At 43.4% G+C, this 22,708-nt stretch overlaps 1 protein-coding gene across 1 annotated transcript in view; it reads right to left on the minus strand.

Moving 5' to 3' along the window:
- The window catches only part of LOC100865421 (homeobox protein araucan), a 54,974-nt gene extending 41,594 nt beyond the window's left edge, over positions 1–13,380 (minus strand). The window contains exon 1 of the mRNA XM_086915107.1: positions 12,657–13,380. Coding sequence (XP_086771233.1) covers positions 12,657–12,704 — 48 coding nt within the window. The 5' untranslated portion in view covers positions 12,705–13,380. The remainder of the gene's footprint in view (positions 1–12,656) is intronic.
- Between the last annotated feature and the right edge of the window lie 9,328 nt (positions 13,381–22,708).

A 22,708-nucleotide genomic window follows, 5' to 3' on the forward strand; every position in this document is an offset into this window, starting at 1 on the left:
ATCTCCGATCGAACGTATTTTCAACGTATACACACGTTTCTCGTAACTGGAATTATGTGGCGCGACACATCGATGTCCCCTCGTGATCAGGGTTCCCCGATAGCAATAATTGTCACGTAATTTCGTATAATGACAGCCGTGTATACCGTGAATGCCACTCGAGCGTTTCGAGACCGAATAAATTAAATGGAAATTTATCGTCTCGCCGCTCGAATAAGTCAAATTGTCGGGATCAAGCTTCGTACATCAACGAGCCGTGTTTGCACTTTTATAAACGATCAAATATCGCACGAAAATTATACTCGTTGCATGCTAATGCGGCAAGAAATGCTTCCCCGACCCCTTTTTACCGAACACAAAAATACCCTCATTTGTTCAAGCGATATCAGCGCAACGAGCTGAGGAGAGCTCGTCGAGACTAAAGATAGCAAATATCTTGTCGCGTATACCGTTTTCGTGCCTAATTGTTGTACACGGGCATAAAAATATATTCTATGTTTATGTAACATGAAAGATTATTACCTTATTGTGAGGACAGTAACAACGATAGATAAATAAAATAAAAATAAACTACAATAGATAGTTGGAATTAGAGTATTTATTCGTTATTCGTTCCACCTTTTCTCGCGGTTATACTCGGTTATATTCGCGACTATATTCGGGAATCATCGGCAAAGTTCGGTAAGAATCGCTCTTGGAAGTTCAGCGAAGCGCGTAATTTCATACCCAAAAAATACACCATAAATTTCTTTAAATTCTCTCTTCGCTTTTCATCGGCTATCATTTTCTGCCAAGCCAAATATTTTAGTGTTTCTTAAGTAGACAGTAGTGAAAATAAGTGAATAGAGAGTGTAATAAAAAGTAAGGAAAGATATTTCCATTGAAAAGTGAACAACGATCCATCGATAGTTGATCCAAGTCGGAATACTCGAGAGATTTGTAATAATATTGATAATTAATGTAAACGTTATCCACACGTAATCGAATAAAAATATGAAGGTATGTGTTTTATTTAATTTAAAACAAGTTATACCCCCTAAAAAAGAAACGAGATCTGTATCACGTAAGGAGAACAAGATATTAGCGTCACGGTAACTATTTAATTAAAATTAATAATTCCTACAATATAGAATCGCTAAACAAGAACAGGAAAGAAGAAAAAAAAAAAAGTCTATCTCGTTGATTATACCTGTTGCACGCGCTGACAAAAAAAAAAAAAAAAAAGAAGAAAACGAGACAAATAAATGGAATATCGAGATAGAATTGTCGACGATGATATAATAAACATGCCAATTGATTATTTAATTACGCACGAGTGCGGAATGATTTGCATAATAATAAATTCCCGAACAGCTATACCTCATCTATAGTTCCTCCATAAGTTTTCAAGTGGGGATCTCTACTAGATCTCTCTAGCACTCTCCATCCAGCTTACTCTCTCTCAAGTGCGCTGGGACTTCCATTTGAATAATCATATACGATCGGCCGGGGAGCATAACCTGTCATTTTTGCGTGGAATCCTTTATGAATGTTCTTGGATAATAACATTGATGACAAGTTATAGGATATAATTCACGGAGTCGTGGCTATTTAGATAATCACGTGTTAAAAGATATAATATTCGCAAATTATATCTTTTAACGAAGAGAATCAATATCGTAATCAAGTTAAATTAGATTATGGAATATAGGCGCCATTTCTTTTTTCCTCGAAAAATTATTAGACAATAATTTGTATAAACATAAATTTAATCGTTCCAAATTCCAAAATACCCCACCACGAGAGTACTTCCCTTCATCCCAACTCTGCGAACAAACTTCTGTCCCAAAGAGGGAGGGGAGGCAAGCAACGGTGGCGCGATACCGCGATTAATCGCTTCCCAAAGGCAGCGTACGTCGTCGATCTCTCTTGTGAAGGCGCTCACGAGGGAAGGATCGCGTGCATACATCGCGGCGGATTTCTCCGCGGTAAACGAGGATGAAATGAATCCTGGTAATTAATACGGGCGTGGAGTTATTTCGAGAGAAGAATGGAGAGAAAGGAGGCAGAGTACTCCTGTAATCTATACATTTCGATATTTTTCCCTAAGTAGGACGCAAAACTTAGTATTTTTCTCTCCGAAGGGAGAAGAAAAACTTCTACGCGTTGCGAATTTAAAAAAAAACTTGTAAAAATATATATATTTCAAAGTTTTCGTTTCGAAGCGAGGGAGGATAAGATAAATCGTGAAAACGAAGGAAGGAAAAACGAAGGGAAAAAGAGGTTTCGCTCACGTAGAACAACCTTTCTATTCGTAGAGTTCGAGCGTGTCGAAATCGGGAGGCGCGCATGTCGCCCACGGGAAACGGTGATAAACGAGGATCAACGAAAACATTATTTTCACACGCGCACGATTATTTTCTTTCTTCCCTCTTCCCTTTTGTTTTCGCTGCGGCGGCGGCGAAGAAATCTCGGGAGGAAATGGAGGAGGGATGGGTAACCGTCGCCACCGTTTTTTATATAAAACGACCGTATCTCTCGTGGCGCGGACATGTTTACGAAAAACGGGATTCCACGTCGCGCTAAATAGTCGTAAGATATTTCGACGCCCCGTCGACGTGCCGGCTACAAATTTCACCCGATAATTTATCGCCTATGGATATACCTAAATAGCGTCCCGGCGTGGAAATCGCACCCGCGCGATTCCATTTCATTTTTTTATTTTGCGGGACCGCTTTCGATAAAGAAAAAGGAAAGCAACCAACGACGACCAGTGTCCTGAGATATTGCCATAAGTGGATCCTTCCAATTAAATCGACACACTCTTTAATCAATTTAAACTATTTCACACGAGTGAAACAGTCTGTTGTCTCCCGCTCGGGAGGCCTCTCCCTTCGAGAGAAGCTGTTGGGGCAAAAATAGACGAGAAAAAGAAAGGGCAGACCCGGAAGGGAACGAGGTAAACCGAACTTTCGTGAATAAAGAGTGAAGGGTGTGAGAGGAGGAGAGGAGGAGGAGGCCTACACCTCGAGGCCGCGACACATGCGTGGCGGCGTGCGTGTGCGCCCCGTAGCACGCTCTGGGGTCTACACCCAGGGAGCCTTCCTTCACGAATGTGTCGCGCTGCCTTTATTCCCGCCACGTCTCTCCTCCTCGTTTCGCCAATTCGTCTCTCACGGAATGTTCCGGCGTCTCGAGCCATTCACGCCCTGCTGGGTTTCCCATCGGAACCTTTTAAAAGCCCGCTTTCACCCCCGCGGCACCAACCACCGCCGAGATAATCCTGGGAGAACGGTTCGTTCGTCCCTTCGCTTCGACGCTTTAACCTCCATCGATGTGTGGACCGTTTATCGTTGGGAACGGTGCAAGTCCGTTCTTTGGTTAATGGATTTTGTCAACGATTCATCACGAATATTATATTATACACGTATTACATGTATTTGTATTTCGAGATATCTGTTAGTTGCGATATTGTTAGAATGGCGACGTTTTCTTTTTTTTTTTTTTTTTTTTCTTTAAATTATTTTAATTTATTCTCTTCGACTGTTCTTTTTTTAGCGCGAATCTTATTAATATGTAATTTTGACAGACTGGAATATATTAACGAAATGTTTTATTTTTACGAGAAAAAAAAATGAATCGTAAAATCATTCCACCACCTTCGATTACGATTCGGTAACAGTCAGCGAATCAACCCCTCCAAGAGTGGAGTGAATCGTGTCGACTAATTCTCTGCGCGAGGCTTCCTATACGTAAACACGTATTCCAGAGAGACAGAGAAAGAAAGGCGACGAGTAATTGAGAAATAAAATCGAAATCCGGCGAGGAGAGAAAATACGGTCGATCGTGATAGCCGGATAATTACAACGTATGTTTTAATTGGAAGACGCTCGAGGCTGGTTCTCGAGCGCGTGTATTTGTGCGTGCGCGCGCGTGTGTGTGTGTAAGCGCGAGCGAGCCGAGAGATGGTTCGTGGAAAAAACGTTAAGTATGGTTTATCGATGATCCGGCGCACGAATAAGCGATGCGTGACGCAGGTGTAAAGAGAACGTAGCCTCTCTCTCGACTGTCGATCATGAGGAATAATTTACCGGTGCTCGAACGTGTAATTTCGACGTAACCGCGGCAACCCCTTATTCCCGACGGCCGCGAATACACAATGTATCGATACGCTAAACAAACTGGCGCACGATCGATGCCATCGTCGCCCCTGTCGATAATAATCCACGAAATTTCATCGAACAATCGTCGACGTTCATTTCCTTATTACCAACGAAATATATCTACAATTTACGCAATCGTGAATCGGAAGCGCGTAATTTTGGATTATCACGGTGGCCGATATATATATATCGCGTTCCAATATCTGGTCGCCTCTTCAAACTTTCTCCCAAAAATCGTTCGACTGATTAATTTCGAACGGCGTTATAATCTTCGTTTTCGAGAGTTCCGAGAGTCACGTGGAAACGAGTTAGAAACGAAGCCGAAGAATACGGGCCGAGTCCTCCCTGGAACAGGACTCGGTCGTGTAAAGGGTTCTCTTCATAAACAGGATTACACGTGTTAAAGTTGAGCTAAGTAGCGGTTTGATCGCGAGTTATCGCCTCTCGTGCAAAGTAACCGGAGAAACTTGACAATGCGGCTCATTCTCTCTCTCTCTCTCTCTCTCTCTTCCTAGAGAGCCGGCACACGCGACGAAACAACAAACGCGATAATTCTCCAACGACCGATCTCGCGGGATCACACGGCAGAATTTCGAATTTAATCCTTGACGATAATTTACACGATAATTTGATCCGCTGGAAAAAAAAAATATCCACGTCCATGGAATATAACATTTATATATTTCATGCATGTTGCACGAGAGATATAAATATCAAAATTATCATTCTAAATTAGTCAGATTAGATAGCGTTCATTTGTGAATTTTAATTATTGAATATTGAAAGTAAAAATTTAGACGTAAAAGAAAATTTGCACAATAATTCTTTGGATATATACATCTTTCCAATTGAATTCACGAGCAACAATTTTCCTCTTCGTCTTTGGCTAGCTTCGTCATTCTCTGAAAAGTTCGAAACTCACTTTTTTCTTTTTTACGAGCTTACCACCGAACAAACGTCATAAAACGCAGGCCGAAACCAATAGGAACGCGATACGCGCGCGCAATTCGCACGAAAAAGATGGCGGATCGCAGGAGGGATAAGAATGAGACAGCCTCGAGACGATGACTTCTCTAGACCGATTCTCTCCTTCCGTCCCTTCCCGCGCATCACTCCTACCACCACCACCACCACTTTTCTCCACCACGTGTCTTTTTCTGGTCGCTCGAAATCTCGAATACACGGGGAGAGAGAGAGAGAGCGCACGCAGGAGCCTTCTTCTCTTCACCCCTCCGCCTCCCCATCCCATCCGCCCCACCACCTTTCCACGCGCGAGATCTTGTACGACAACGGCATTTACAGACCCCTCTCCCCGTTCTTCTCAACCGCCCTTCTTTTCCGCGACAAATTAACCGTTACGGTGATCCTTTCTCTCTTTCATTCCCTCTCGTGTGCCCCAGATTAAATACACAACGAGTCACGTGGTCGCAATTTGTCTCTATCGGTGGTGAAATAGAAGTTAATCGGATTTCGAGCTGTGTTATCTGTTGTCTCCGCGCTGCGTAGAATATTGTTTTTATCTTAAACGTCTCTCGATAAGCATTACGCATGTGCTCGCCAACTTCGGGTTTCACTTTCCGCTGTATTTACATCGGAATGCAATTTATATTTTACGAAACTCGGGATCGAATTGAATTGAAAGTAAAATTTTGTAAAAAGTGTGTAAAAATGCATTCCACTTTTTTTTTTTTTTTCCGTTTATTCTCGCACGGAGAAAGTTCTTTCAAGGGAAGGAGGACGCTTCGATTTTTATAAAACTCGCTATTATATAGCGAAGTATTATCTTTTTATCTTTCGATTCTTTCGCACTCTTTACTAACAGTATAGACAAAGTCGTGGCAACGAGGAGAAGGAATCGTAACGAATCGCCAGATGGCGGTGAAATATAAATATATTAATGTTGGCAACAATTTAACGTTAATTACCTCTCGAAGGGCTAAAGGGCGCCACGGAATGCCGAGAACGGTTTCGTGGCGGCTTTAAAAACGTCTAGATGGGAAAGGATGCGCGCGAGGGGCCGCCGCGAGAAGATCTATTTGAAGCCTTAAAGACTCCGTTAAAGTGGCAGTAACTCGACGTTAAGAAGGCGTGAACGTTAACCGTACGAGTGACGGGTCTGACGGTATTTTTACGCGCCTTGCCGAAACACGTTTCGACTAAAATTTTTACGATTCCGTAAAAATTCGGGGAAAATCTTTTTTTCGAAAAAAATCTCACTCGTCTGATTTTTATATTCGTGACGTATCGAGAGACAAAAGAGAAGAGGAGAGGGAAGACAAAAAAAAAATATTCCTCAAGAGAAGTGCCTCTCGGCACTCTCTGTCTCTTCTGTGAAATTCAATCTATACGATATATATATACATATCGATCGTTTTTCTCAGAAACGACATTCCTGCCGGATCAACCGGGTATATACACCCTGTTGCGGCCAACAGAAGAGAGACACCCGTGCTTCTCTCGAGAAATCGTGAAAAAGACGAGTACCACGGATTCACACCACGGTTAAACTTTAGTTTTAGAACATGGAATTTTTTCCAACGCTAGTTCCTTTTTTGTAGTCTCAAACTTTTGTAACACTCGATACAACACAGGAACGAAATACACCGATTAGGTTAGGTTATAGATAACCCCCTTTTCGAACCAATGTGATCTTAGATTATCTCGTGAAAAAATAGTTGAAAAATAAATGAAAAGGGATTTTGAAAAAAAAAAAAAAAAAAAAAATGATTCCCGAAAACAAAGTTGCCACCAAAGTCTCGGTTTCCGTGCGGATGAGACACGTGTGCACCTTTAAAGAGAAGCAACCGGTTTCCCGCGAGCGTGCGTGTAACGTCGGTGCAGTAGGACGGTTGTTGTGTGCCCGGTAGGTAAAGTACGTGCGAGAATCCGTGGCGTAATTGCCGATTCCGTCAATCATCGGGGGGGGGGGGGGAGGAGCTTCAATGCCTTCCACCGAATCTTCTTATCCCGAATAAACACACCGGATAATAACAAAGTATAACCGGATAACGACGGTATAATAAGCGCGAGTTAACGAAGCGGACGGACCACGAAAATTCCCCTGCTCGATCATGCGATGCACGCGTATTAATACGCGAAGTGCGCGGCGGCGGCGCGCGAGGCTTGATATCTCGCCAGGCATTATTGTAACCGATCACACGCCGTCGACAAAGTAATAATTTTACACGGAGTAATCGCGCAACGATCACGGACTTCTGTGTGCGGATCGTTACAAATTGCCGCGCGTATTATACACCGAAATAAACGCGGGGAGGAGAGATTTCTACGCGTCAAATAAACCGCAATTAAATTTTTTTCCAAAAGCTTCGATAAGGGAGGAAATGTATAGTTGCAGCGATTCGAATAAGTTTCTTGCATGTCTCGTATGCACATATAATACGCTGTCGAGGAGGTGTAGTGCACGAAATTCGTAAATACCGGGTGGAAAGGAATAACCTCGCCGAGACGGTAAATCGAAACGGCATTTAATCTCGTTCACCGCGTAATTATCGATTACACAGCGGAACGTCGCACATTTTACGAAGGAAACTCGTGTTGTTGTTGCTGTTGGAAGATGCTTCCAACTCTCTCGATCCTTCGAATCGAAAGTACGCCGACGACATCCGTCCGTGAACGTCCGTAAACAAAAAGAGAGTGGATGAAGGACAGTGAAAGAGAAGGGTGGAGAGGCGGGGAGGGATAGGGGAAAGGGAGGCACGGGAGGAGAGGAGAGGAGCGTAGGCCACGATCCTGAAAACTGATATTACGGAGATATCGAGCGCTTCCGTGTCCAGGGCCGTAATTATACAACGAGCCGATGTACCCGTTGCGCCATGCGCGTTATTCCCATTATGCGGATGTAACTTTTGCTCGAACAGATGCTTCGATGCTGATATCGAAATCGCGCGACGCGCTTCACTGAGGAGGACACACGTTACGATATCGAGAAAAGAAGGGTGTGTTGCCATGGTTAGCGAATTTCAGATTTTTCATTTGCTCTCATTTAAGAAAGAATATCGAGTGTTCGTCATAAATTTGCTTGAACTGTAATAATTGGCTATGGAAATGGAATTTTATATTATTTCCTTGGTATGGTCGAAAAAAGATTTCTTTCTATTATAAATAAAGGAATAAACACGGTTTGTACATTGTAAGATAATTGGACATTGTCGATAATCGAACGTTTAATTTTGCCCAAGCAATCTCATTGAGGAATATAAATACGCGTGTTCCTCGCAACGATAAAACATCGTTCCGTTTTCGTTGAACGGTTTAATTAATGCACACTTATCGGTGACTTGTTAACAAGTGGCGACGACGTAGAAAGAACAGTGGTACTAATAACTTTGTTACTAATTATTCGCCGAACGAAAAAGTAATTACCGTCGTTACGCGGTCGGGCATAATCGGCCAACAGATGTTCCCGCGTAGAAAGTCGACCTGTTCGACGTGTTTTACGGCTGCTGACAAATAACGGAAGAATGGCGATCGATGCGTTCCCGGTTAGCTTAACGAGCCACGGCCAATTGCTGCTTCTCATTACGCGTTAACAAACCGAATTCTTAAACCGTGTCTGCGAACCGTGCGCCCTCAACCTTTATCCCCACCACCGCCACCTCTTTTTCTCTGCCTGTAATTGCCCGTTTCACCGTCGTACAGTGGCGACATTCGCGCAAGCACTCGCGAACAGTTGAAACCGAATCGTCGCATCGCTTCCATTCGATTCTTCGTAATTGTTCCTTCCCTCGATGACGAATCAATCAATATCCAGGCCGAGTTACAAAATCCGTGAATTTGTAACCAACCATTCCAGGTGTACTGCCGGCATATCATTAACATCATATTAATTGGATTCATGTTAACACCTTGCCCATCCCTATATAAAAAGAAGCTTCTCCCGTGTCCACGCTGGCCAGTTTATTTTTGCGCAAAAATATCATCTTACTTTTTCGTTAATACACACACACACACACCTGCGAAGAATATTTATCGAACCCGCTGTCTACTGTTATTAATTACGTCCGAGAAACTTCGCCTAGATGAACACGGATGATACGGAAGGAATTAGATAAAACGGGCTATATTGTTACGAAAAGATTTGAAATCAGATTCTTCGCAAATTTATTAAACGTATATCTTCTTCTTCTTTTTTTTTCAAATATAAACTTGGACATAACTTTCTCGTTAATTAAACGGTCGCCCATAAAACGGATCGAACGCATTCCGCGGCAAGAATTTCATTAGCACGTAACTGTTGAAAATGCTGTGGAAAATTGAACGTGGCGTGCGCGCGTTAAATGGACGCGCGGGAACCGCGACGAGATTAATCACCGCCGTTTGAAATTCTTTCTTTCTCTCTCTCTCTCTCTCTCTCTCTCTCTCTCTCTCTCTCTCTCTCTCTCTCGCTCTCTCTCTCGCTCGCTCGCGGTTAAACGACGAAAATACGAAAATAAACACATGAGGATGAGACAGAGTGGAAGAGAGAGATTTTATATAAAACGGTACACACTCGTTCGCGGCAATATCCATCGGGTTCGTTTAATTAAAGGCGCCATTATAAAGGCATCCTTTCAATCGGCCAACGATAAACATAACCTTTCTCCTCTTCGTCTCGGCGCTCCCCCAAGGGGAAAAATTGAACGAGTCTCTCTCTCTCTCTCTCTCTCTCTCTCTCTCTCGTCGTTTAACTCGCAATAACACCGGCCGAAAGAAAGGAATAAGGGGAGGAGGGAGGAATGAAACGAACGGAACAAGCGGTTATCCACTACTGAATCCCTCCTCCTCCTCCTCCATCCAGAGTAAATATATTAACTTACCTAATCTGTAATCGCGAATTTTACGATTCCTAGGCGACCGTATTATAAATTCACGCAAGTAGGCTGTAAAATCCAATTATCGTTACGCGCATTTCCACGTAGAAAGAAAATGATTCGCGTTAAAATATTTATTATCCCGCACGACAGGAATTGGCCTCTCGATCGTAAAGCATCCGCCGCCAACTTCGTGTATAAACTGTTTATTTAGACGGCTCGAGAGACGAACCCCGTTTCGACTATTCACCACTGCACCGGCAATTATAAGCCCGTTCTTCTCTTCTCTTTATTTTCGCTGCCTCGAGTTTATAAGCCTGGTTGCAACTTGCGCGCATGTAAACGCCCCGAGTAATTCGTCGGTCGAGAATAAGAGTTAAGATAGGAAACACGCGCGGTTACGGGAGAAGATAACCGACCAATTATCGTTGTTCCATATCGCGCCGCGTATCGAGAGTTACAGATGACGGGCTTACCTAGTTAAAAGCCTACCATTCTCATTCGTGCGGACCAACGGAAATAATATTATGCATACAATACACACGGAATCTGCCAGGAATTGTTACTCGCTTGGTTATTCAAGATTTTAAATACGGGAAGGCAATTAGTTAATTTACTTAGAGCGTGCTTAAAAAAAAATATCTACGCTAATTGCCCGCTTCCAGGGATCAGTTCAACAAATTAATCTTCCCGTAGATATAGAATAAAAACGTAAATACAAATGCGCGAGGTAAATAAATGATGATGAAAGAAAGCAAATCTTCTCCGCGAATACAATTTCCAATAATACTTGAACGACACGACAAACAAGACGGCTGACGCGATTTCAATGTGCTTACTCGAAACGAAGGAAAAAGCCTGAGCTTTGAAAGCGCGCGCCGTTGAAAAGAACGAAATGCGAGAATCGACTCTCGACTCTCTTCACTGAGATGCAACTCGCACCTTTCTCGCGAGAGCCCATGCGGGTACACGCTACCCGTATTATTATCTAGTCTTGCACCTGCGCGTAAGTGCCTCGTTTCGATGTTATTTCGCGTTTGAGAGTCTCCTTCCTTTTTTCGGCAGCGGGATGATTAGAGCGCATGCGCGGCTCTCGTGGCCACCCCCTTCCCGCACGCTCCCCGCCTCCGCGGTGATCATGGACCGATCTCGTAAATCAGAATTTAATTTTCCCTCTTGACCAGATACGGATATTTAACAAGTGACGAAATCGGGTACACGCGCGGATAAAACTCGAGGAAATTATTAACGCCCGAATTTTCGATCGGACGATTAATTTCTGTTGGAAATTACTACACTACCGTGATGGAATATAGGTTAGTGTGTTATTCTAAAGAGAGTCGATGACGATACTCCATTGGGAAGTAAGAAAGAATGTTATGGAATGTTAGTTTAGATTAAACTTTAAAAGTTGATTTAATTTATTTTTGAAGTTTTTTTTTTTTTTTATAAATTATTTTTAAGAATAAGAAAAATGAATTTTAGTCAATTAACGATAATTGGAAATCTTCTCGTCGAAACAATTTACTTGTTTCATTATGTGGATATTAAGAAAAAATTGAAAACATAATATTGAAGTTAAAAGAGGTGAAGATATTTATCCACTTTATTAACGTGTAATTTTTCAGTGAGTTTAATTCCTATTATTCGATGATTCGAAATGTCACAAGTATTATTACATTTGTATTTACAGCCTGACTATTGACTTTTCTAGTTAATCTTTAAATACAAAAGGAACTGTCAATTTTTAAAGAAATATTTGCATTAAATGTAAATAAATGCATTCGCAATGATGTGAATCAATGAAATGAAAGTAACAATTAGTAGTCCAGTAATTCCTCGGAAGAAATTAATTTTCGTTATGATACAGATCAGTTGCTAACTTTGGTATTAAATGGTATTTTTTATCAAATAGTTAGACATAGCGAGACATCATAACTTGTAAGCGACGGCCGTCGGTACACATTTACGAGAAACAGGTGTATAACTATAGAAAATCACCTACTTCGAATATCTAACGTTTCATTGTAAAAAATCTACTGGAATTGTACGAAAATAATTTTTACACGTTTACAAATCAATTATGCAGACATTTACGAGAGAAAATATAAATTATCGAAAACATAAATCGATAAATAAATTGATAACACGTGTGCGAAGCAACTTTCTGAAACGTTGTAATAGGATCGTGAATAGGATATCTTAAAAGGCGGAAACTAATAAAAGTAGTATGTAATTACCCGCGATATACTTCACAATGCGTTCGCTTTCACGACGAGAAAAAGAAAAAAGAATCGAAACAATCATTCGTCGTGACTGGAAGAATTTTGAAATTACCACCAACCGATAAAGAATCACCGTCGTTATACGAATAATTGAATCTGATTTTGCAGACAAGGAAATAAAACTTATTACCAACGCCATCATCATCGCAGCACCGGCTATGAATTATTTACTACGCGAAATTTTTCTCGAAATTATAACTCCGCTAAAAGCAGAGATTACGCGATAACGATTTCGAACGATGTCATCTCGCGTCAAAATCAACGAACCACGACTTTCTATTCTCGAAAATGCTTCTAATCGCGATACAACACGTATGCGTCCTCGTCACGAAACACGATCGACGAGAAAAAAATCTGATAAAAAACCTTCGAGATTCAAATCTGACATTGAATGTAATGTTTCATAGTTTATGACTCACCTGGGACGCCGACGGATACGAGTATCCGAATTGCGCGTACGCTGACATCTCAGCCGATTTCGACGAACAGTTTTTTTTTTTTTTTTTTCTTTTCGTTACGTCTCGTTGTCTCAATGTCTGTTCGCTTGAACGAAAAATTGGGTCACAATCGCACCTGCACGCACTGCACTCTCTCACTAAGTCAGTATTACTACTATTACTACTACTACTACTATTATCGACAACGAGGATATCAACACGAAACTAACAACGAGTCGAGTGGTGGCGAGTGATCGCGATGTATCGCGAACGGTGATTGCCATCAGGGTGTCTTTGAGTCGTGACCGAAGAATTCGACCGATGACCACATGTCGAATATTGCATCTCCCGATGGTGCTCGGCCGGGAGGACGTGCCAGTACGATATCCAGACTCCAACAATGTCCCGAAAGTGTTCACAGATGAATCCAGTCCAGAATGGCACGAGAAAAAGGCAAAAGGATGGAGCGGGGCACGACGGTTCGACGGTTGAAATTCGCACTAATCGGAAAAAATCTCGAACAACGCAGAGCGCAAACACGTCACACTTTGGGGTTCACGTCACCGCGAGAAAAAGAGAATAGGAATAGAGGAACGTTGGTGTGGTCGGGCGATTGGGACGGACATTCGGACAGACGACGAAGCGTCACGAGCGATTAGTTATAGAGTTCGTTCGTTCGTTCGGTCCGTCCCCTGCTCTCACAGGGCACTCCAGTCTGCGACTGACTCGCCACCACTCACACCACTTCAGCGGCCTTCCACTCCGCTCCGTCCCAGTTCCCCCTCTGGCGAGGAAAACCGAAAGCAACGTCTGCCCCCACCACAGCAGCGTAGGACGTGGTTCTTACGGAACCGTCCAATCGCGCCGCCTCGCACTACCCTGCGGGCGTGTCACGTGGGACGGTACGTGGGACGGGATTGGCCGGCCGTTTGGCGCGCGGGCGTCCTTTCGAATCGAACTTGCCCACGAGCGGGACGACGCCTTTCGCCCCACCCGCCGAGAAACTACCGTGAAACGATCCCGCCGCTGTCTCCCCCCGCCAAGGCTCGACAAACGGCCACGGCGGAACAAGGAGAAACGAGTATGTTTACGCGAGTCTACTCTTGTCAACCCGACGGCGAGGGACTTAAATAAATCTGCCGGCCTCTCCCGCGCTCTCTCGCCAACCCTTCACCGCCTATCCCATCCCACCCACCCGCTCTCTATCTTTCTTTATCCTCCGACGAGCCACCTTCTTCCGGCTTATATCGCGCCATTGTCCGGCTTCGTGAAATCGCCGAGTACTACCGACGATGCGTCGTGCCGCCTGTTTCCACGCTTCTCGGCCCTCGAAAACTTTGTTACGGCTACGTGACACGAAACGGCGAAACGTTCGCTTCTACAAGGACACCCTTTTCTCGAGAGTTTCGCGAGAGGGACGAACACGAATGTTTCGGGGGAGTTGGAGAGCAGTAACGTCCGTGACGAAGAGAAACGATTCGGGGAATTCGAGTGGATCGAAGCTTTCTATGGTTTATAAATAAAAAGTGGTCGCCTCTCGAAGCCTCTTCTTCTCTTCTCGAGCGTTCGAGCTGCATGCGGAATGAACCTCGTAAAATTTTTTCCCCACCGTCCCGTGGATCGTAACCGCGACAAAGTTGGAGATACGTCGCGAAAAATGCGAGTCTCCCTCGAATCGAGGATCGTTCGAGGATCCGAGAAGAGATCTCGCGGGGAAAGAACGAGGATAGGAGAACGCCTCTGGAACATGTATGAATGAAACAATAAAACAATAGAAGGTGTACGAACTGCATTCATTAGATCGTTATCGTCCCCCTTGTAGCGTATTATTCCATTTAGAAAACCAGTTTCTTGTTTTCGCTCACATTATTTACTAAATAGCTAGTTTTTTTTTTCTTTTTTTCCTTTTTTTCTTTCTTTTTTTTTTTTTTTTTTTTCAATTCGCCGTTCAAATCTCCTTCATTATATCTTTCCGGCAAAGATTAATGGACAGGCAAGTCATTACAGGTTACTTTCACGATAGTATTCACCTAGTATCTAGTAACCAACTCTTCTTTACCAAATCTAATCCAATCGTAACGTCGATTATTATTATCCGATTTCTAGAAATTACTTCTCGAGAATAACGGCATAAGTAGCAATCGTCAAGTTTCTAAATTTCTAAGACAATTAAAAAACCTGGATATCTTCGCTGTACGACAAAGTCACCCGAAACCGGCAATTATTTCGAGCAGCGCATAAATCTCTCCGCTCTAAATCGAGCCGAATATTCCGAGGGAAACACGCTTTGGAGATTTCACGGACATGGTCCGGTCGTCGGAAGGATTAGCCACGGGGATCGTTCGTTCGGTTTCCGTGGTATTTAGAATAATTTCACGGGTTATTAGACGGCGGTTACAACCGTTTCCCGCAAACGAGTATTTATCCGGCAAATTAGAGTGTCTTGGATTAACAGTTGTTTCGAACGTTCGCCTCGTTCAAGATGGCGCTTTACTGCCGTTGCAACTCGTTGGAATTCTTCAAACGCTCGCCTGCCACTTTTCATCCTCGTTGTTGTCAAAAGTTTCGAAAGAAAATTTGCCGTTAATTTTCTCAATTTTCCATTTGTCGACAAAAATGAAACTCCCGCCGCGTGAGAACGTTTCGCGTTTTTCCGCGTGCCATGCTTGGCCGGCCATGTGTTTTATTCGTGTCAATGCGGGCCGGACGATTTTCCACCACGTTGCCTCGAGCAATTTGCAAGACGGCCTCGAGCAATTTGCTACGTGCACGCGTGAAACGTTCCGACAGCCTTCTCCCTCGCCCCGCAATTCGTATCGGCAGTTTATCGCGCGAGAAACGCTCCGTGGACTTCGTGGTCGACGATTTACAGAGAAGAAGGAAGGGAAAAAAAAAAAGAAAGAAAGAAAGAAAGAAAGACGGAAACGTGTTCGAGGAGGAAATATGGAAACCGAGGGAAAATGGCGGTTGCGTGGCAACGCAAGATTCAGTGCCGCTAATAGGATTAGCTGACAGGTCGACGAGGTCTCTTCGGAAGATAAGGATCCCAAGGAGGTATCCTTACCTGAGGATCCGTTCAAGGAGGCCCTTTCGAGTGATTTATTGCGCCGCGTAAACCTGGTGACCTGCCGATCACGCCCCCTCTCCACGAACAGTCTCGCCGACATAATGCGAGATTCTCGAGGACACGTTTGTGGGCCCCCTGGCCACTGTATCTCGTGCCACGGAATCCCTTTCAAACAGTCAACGTGACCCGTCAAAACCGCACAATAACCCATTTAATCCTGCCTCGACTTGGCTCGCGCGCGTACACCTTTGTTTACCTCCGCTCCGCTCCGCAAAACGGAGGCCTCGCCCGTTCGATGTCCTCCTGTTTGCGCGGCAAATATTTTGCCGGCTGCTCTCGAGACGCCACGGGGAGCCGACGATCGAGGCACATGGGAGCGACGCTTGGGATCGAGTGGACGCGATTCTTGGATTTGTGAAAATAATGTATGATTGTTTTAAGAATGAGGTTACCCTCGAGCAAAGTGTAAATGGCCACTTTACTCAACGTTTGCAATAAGGAGAGGCTCTTTAATGCATTTTTAACGTTCTCGAATCTAAATTTAAATTCATATCGACGCTCTTTTTCTTCTTTTTTGTTACTATGTTCGAAAAACAACAGAGTTTTCGATACGAAGGTGGTTTCTTTGCCACTCAATTGCAGGAAATTCTATCTCCACGAAAGTCGGCGGGAAAGGACAGTTTATGGTATATCGTTGTCCACAATCGTATAAATCGGAGACTACGATTCTGTAAGTGACGCTTAAATATCCCACTGCGTAGTTAAAGACGACGCATTGTAAATCTCGGCGCGGAGAAATATTCCGGGGGCCAGTTGCGCCGTCGTTTCATGTTTACAGCCGTCAAGTTTTTCAAGTGTGATAAGGCAGAGGGTTCAGGCGAAGGTAACGCGGCCGAGTCCTATCTCCCTGGCCAGTGTGTCCACTACTTGTTTGCAGGTCGAGTAAAAGTTAAACGGCCGTGTCGGGGCAGGCTGTCTCTAGCGATAAGACCGCTTAATAAGGCAGCAAACCATCCACCTTCTTCACTACTCGTTCATCTCGTTCGTCCCTCTTTCACCGTTTCTTTCTTTGTTTCACCCTCGACCCAGTTAGGTAAGGCCTGCCTGCCTGCCTGCCTGCCTGCCTGCCTGCCTGCCTGCCTTCCTTCCTTCCTCTCTCCCCTTATCTTTCCAACCATTGCCAGCTTCTTGTAATTCGTTACTCTTCTCACCGAAGAGCGTCCACAGGCCTAACGAGGGAAAGATTTCAACTACCTAATTCAAGGCGAAACGTAAGAGAAATCGAGAAACACAGGGAGGGACCCGTGTAGTCCGTAAACTGTATAGTCCCTAACTAACCACGGGGTTACAGGAGCTTCTCGAACGAAGCTCTCGATATATTTCACGAGAATTTGGAATCGTCTATTCGGAGACGAAATTCGATCTTCGCTTTGCCCGTAATGATGGTCATAGAGATAGAGAGCACGAGGAAAACATTCGAACAAATTAACTCGCTTCGCTGAGCACAAAGGAGATATCCCCCCCTCCCCCCTCTCCTATGATGGAAATAACTTCTGAGCAGAGACAAGCGAGCGAGGAGAAAGAGAATAACGAGTAAATATCGTAGAAATTCTTTCTTCCTTTTCGAATTCTTTCGAAACTATCCCTCGTAGCTAGCTATTTCGATGCTTCGAAATCGTTCGATGCTCGACCACCGTCGTATTCGGCGGCTTCTCTCTCGACAGAGTCACAAAGGTGGGTCTAATCCGAACGCCGTAAAACGGTGCGATATTCACACCGTAGGATAAAACAAAGGCTGTTGCGGAGCGACCTTAGGTGGATGGTAAAAGTTGAAAGAGGGGAGCTAATAAGGGAGGTCCAGACTGCCCTGGCGCCTTCGGTGCACCTTCGAGGGGCACTGCAGTTTTATTGGCCGGTGTGTCCTTGTCCCTCTCCGTCCTCCTTTTCTTCTTCTTCTTCTTCTTCTTCTTCTTCTTCTTCCTCCTCTCCTTTTCTCTGTACACTGTGCTCTCCTCTGCGGCGACTTCGTCTTCCTCCACCGGCACTCGGTATGGCCGACCAGTATGTTGCCGTAAAAAAGCCGGTCTCCCCTTGTCTGTCCTCCTCCTCCTCCTCACCTCACCCCGCCCTCCGTGGAACGACGAACGAACGAACGAACGAACGACCAACGAAATGTCAACCGTAAACCTCGCGAGGCAACACTAATTAACCCGACCGAAATAAACTGCGCCGTTCAGCGGCGCTCTCTTGCCTTCCCTCGTCCACCCCTCTTCCCCCGCCGCCTCGCCCTCGCGTCTAGCGTGGCCTCGAAAAGAATTCGTTCGCGCCATCGCTTAGAATTCGAACGAGAGAATTTTCGGCCATCCGTTTTTCCCATCCCGGCGAGAATCGCATGGGAGGAGGGGAAGAATTCGAGGGAATTTTTATCGATCCACCGGAGTGGATACGTATAACGATTAAGGACGATCGATTCTTCCAAGTTCTTGCAACAAGCACCGACTGTTAGACGACGCGACACAGGTGGAAAACAGGCATGGTAGAGGAGTTTTCGAACCGTAAGTGGAAGAACGAATTGAAAACTTGGCACGAGGAGGGGGAGGGAGGGGAGGGAGGGGTAACGGACGAACATTCGCTAGGAAATAAATCGGCGCTTTTTCTCCCAGCGTATTCGACCGATAGATGGCCGCGCGTTCGGCCGAAATGTTCATCCCCACCCCTTCCTCCTATTCTCGCTGCTGACCCGTGGTAGTAGATCTTGGCCGAAAGAGGCGAAACCGCGGGGTTTCGCCTATACCGCCCGCTGCCATGCATTTCCATTTTAACCCCGCCGTCGGTTTGCGGGCGTCGCGATACACCTCCCTTTTATATACTTTATGCGGAGACGCCTATATACATCGACATCCAGGCATCCAACTTTATTTATAAACAAAGAGGACAGTCGATACCAGCAGAGATTGCGAAGCGACATCTCTTCCTTCTGGTGTGTGTGTGTGTGTGTGTTTTCTAGTCTTCACGGTTGCTAGAAAGAAAAGATTTCCTGGAACCCGCTTCCAGGGAGACGATGTTGCTTGAAAAATAACCATCTCGGATCGAGCTTCACCTTCTTTCTTGCTTGATGAAGGATCGATCGGTCGGTCCTCGAGCGGGAAACAATTTTTCTTTCGAGCTAATTAGTCGTGTGGGCGATCGTGTTTTGAGTCGAGTGAAAACGTTTTGAGTTATGTTCGGGGCGCGTGAAACGGTGCGTGAAAATGAACGAAGAATCAGTAATAAAATTATTATCTGTAAGTAATATGAATATATAAAATTATTCGTTCAAACGCGTGGACATAGAAACTGTGATTATCGATAATGTTATCGATGGATATTTAATATTTAACGTGTTATACGATCGATATCGATATGGAAATGTCAATAAAATATCGGTAATCAACTCTAGTTGCTCTAGTAGAAGTGGGGGAAAAAAAATTGTACGATACTACAATCATTAATTAATTAAAAAAAAGTTATACCCGTGACAAATTATGATCGAAACAGATATCTAGAAAGATTTATATTTTGATGTAAATTCTGATTTGAATTTCAAATTTCGTTTCACAGAAATATTGGAAATCATTAAATTCAGTTTTCCTAATTTGTATTAATCACGGTACGGCGATCGATTGAAAGCAAATAGTAATGCAAGTAAACAAGTATTATTCTCATAATATATTCTCGCAAAGATCTGATTAATTTCAAGAATAAATTTTCATTCGCATATGTGATAAAGTAGATTCCGATTTATAGATACAAAACAGAGAATATACATATCAGAAAGTTAATATTTTATTCCACTTACCGATCGATAAACTCGATGCATGCGAGCAATTAAACGATTTTGTAACTGATCGAATCGCTACCCGCTTCGTTCCATCGAGGCTTCGTTTCAATTCCGTTGCAAGAACAAGCATTGCGTCGATGTTTTCATGGCAACAAAAGCGGCTCGATTCTCCTCGTTCGTTTTGAACAACGCAACGCGAAAATATTGCCGACTAATAGCCGGGGTCGCTTTCATAACCGAGCGTTTGACAAATATGCGTGCACACACGACTCTCCTTCCTCCATTTTGCGATTCTGTCACGTGCTCATTGTGTCACGACACTCGCGACACGCACGCCACCACCATTCGTCCGACATTCGCGTGAAACGATTGCGCGATCGTGGCGTGCACGACGCGGAAAGAGTGGAGAAGAGTGATGGTGAGGAAGAGGGTGATTGCGAAAAAATAAAAAGGAACACTAACGAAGCATATGTTTCGACCGTATCGCGATCGCGAGCTCATCGTTGGGATATCATAAATTGTTTATAATGTGACTGTGATGTTATTACGTCCATTCCACGATCGGTATCGGGGGGAAAAGTATCTGGAAAAATTCACCAGTGTTGTTTCGTACCGCTTTCGCGATTCGTATCATCGCTGAAAATATTCATTTCTATCGGAAATATATAATTTTTAAAACTAGTACGTATGTATTCGTTACATTCTCTTCAACTTGGTTAGAAGTTAACCTCGCTATTAGGAAGAAATTCTTTTTACATAAATTCCTTTAAATTCTCTACGTCGTAACGACATCTCGTCGATAAAAATAAAATAAGAATCGAATTGTGAACGAATAAATAATTTAAGACGAACGTAACGTTTTCAAAGTAGAAATTAATCAAATCGTAAATGAAGAATCTACAACTTATATAATTTGTCGTTTTACTAAGATATTATAATTCCGTTGAAATTATAATCGAATACAATGGAATTCAAAGTTTTGAAAACAGATTCAGAGATTCGAATCAATCGCCATGTCTCGAATTCCTTGGTATTATACATGCGCACACATACACGATTTAACATCCCTCAAGTACATACAATCGACGACAGGTTGCGCGGTGCACGACACGTTATAGCAATTTCTCCGTCTACAAACGTTCTCTATTTGCGATCAGATGCAAAGCGTCGCATGAACGACGAGCACCGCGATGTTACACGATGTGCCCATAGAAAACGAATAGATAATTATAACGCATCCATAAAAGAAAAATGGGAGAGAAGGCAAGATGATTGGTCTCGATAAGTAGAAGCTTCTTAGAGAGGGCGCCTGTGGGCAGACAACCACCGCCGCGGACCTCTGAAGTCAAATCGCGGCCCTCGTTGAAATTCATTCGCGGCTTTTCTCTTTTTATCCGGGGCCGAGGTTGTTATCTCGGCCTCTTGTTTCAAGCCACTTTGCCAACGTCGTATCTCAACAGAAGAAACTCGAAGATCGTGCACTCGGTCCGTGGGGTTTTATAATTGGACTTTATTAGCCGTTCTGCTGATTAGAATCACTGAACGTGTTTTTGAAAACAACCCGATATAATTTGTTCTTTTTGAAGGTGTCGACTCGACACGGGATATTCCCATAGTTAATTAATCATTTGCTAGAGGATTCGTAATTTGCTCCTATGAAAACGGTATTTTTTTTTTTTTTTTTTATTTTTTTTATTCGCGAATTATACATTACACGTTTCCGTTTCGCATCATCGATCGAAACTCGGGAAAATTATAACGCCTTAATTATCGTTCGATATATTAGGTAGTAAAAATTGATTAGCTTTTTTTTCGCCACGTGGATCGTTATGTCTAATATTACAGAGCAACACGAATGAAGGTTAACAGCATTCTATGGCCTCTAAATGCAATACGGAATAGCATTAAACTTTGCGGTGTAAGCATTAAAACGTTAAGTTATTAATATCTTAAGTCAAATATTTTTATTTCGCGGTGTTAGGTGTATGCATTTGTAGACATTTAGAAATTTAAAAATAACAGGCGAAAAATAACACGCGAAACGGAAGGAAAATAGAAGGAGAAAGATAAAATAAAAGCTGGCGTAGTAATATGTACTTGTGTGTTAAAAGAGTCAGTTATCAGCTATTCATATGGGAAATTAAAATTAATTTATTTTTCCACCTTCCAGGGTTGAGAGCTCGAAGTATAACGTAATCAACCGTGTCGGAGAATGTTGTGTAGATGGTAGAGAGAAAGAGAGAGAGAGAGAGAGAGAGAGAGAGAAAAATAAAGAAAAGTTGCACGCAGTCTAGAATTTATTCTCTTCCTCTTCGATACTCGAGTTCTTTATCGGCCGTATAAGTGGTGCTAATTATAGTTATTACAATTAAGCCTAGTGTTCTTACAACGGTGACCCGCGTCTTAGCCGTTGTAAACAGACTGGAGGCCACGTATAGGGGCGGCGTGCGAGAGTAGTGCGTGCAGATAAAACGAGCCGATATTTTCTGTGAGAAAATATCTCTTCGTCATCAACAGATAATTTCGAAACTAATTCGACAATCGTACCGTATCATGCAACCCGCGTCATTTTCGTTTCGTGCTCTGTTTGCGCCTCGGTATTTTTGCGGAAACTCTCGTCGAATTACGACGATATATTCGAGCATTTTCTCAAGGATAGATATATGCTCGGGAATCATCGAGTATGTTCGGGAAGAATCGCCCTTGGACTCGGTGAAGCGAATAATTTCACACGAAAACAATAGATCCTAAATTTTTTTTAAATGCTTCGCCTCTCGTTTTTTCTCTAACCGTCATTTTCTAACCGTCATTTTCTAACCGTCATTTTCTAACCGTCGTCGACCGCAAAGATAAAATACGGCTCGAATTTCACTTTTCGAATTGGTAGCTATCCCTATAGCAACGCGTAATAATAGGGTTTACAATAAGGAATAAATACTTTACGCTCTATGATGGCTTTCGAATCCATCAGTCGTGGTTCGCTATCGATTTCACCTTTCGAAGAAGACGCGGAATAAGAACGTGGAACGACGAACTATTAAAATTCCGGTATTCGAGCGAACGAACGCTTCCTTTTAGCGCGCTTTTAGATTGGGAACAAAGTTGGAAATTGTTTAAACGAACAACGAGGGAGGGCATCTTTTCTTC

Source organism: Apis florea, unplaced genomic scaffold, assembly GCF_048593485.1.
Source record: "Apis florea isolate Af1SG1 unplaced genomic scaffold, ASM4859348v1 contig_1914_pilon, whole genome shotgun sequence".
Lineage (NCBI taxonomy): Eukaryota > Metazoa > Arthropoda > Insecta > Hymenoptera > Apidae > Apis > Apis florea.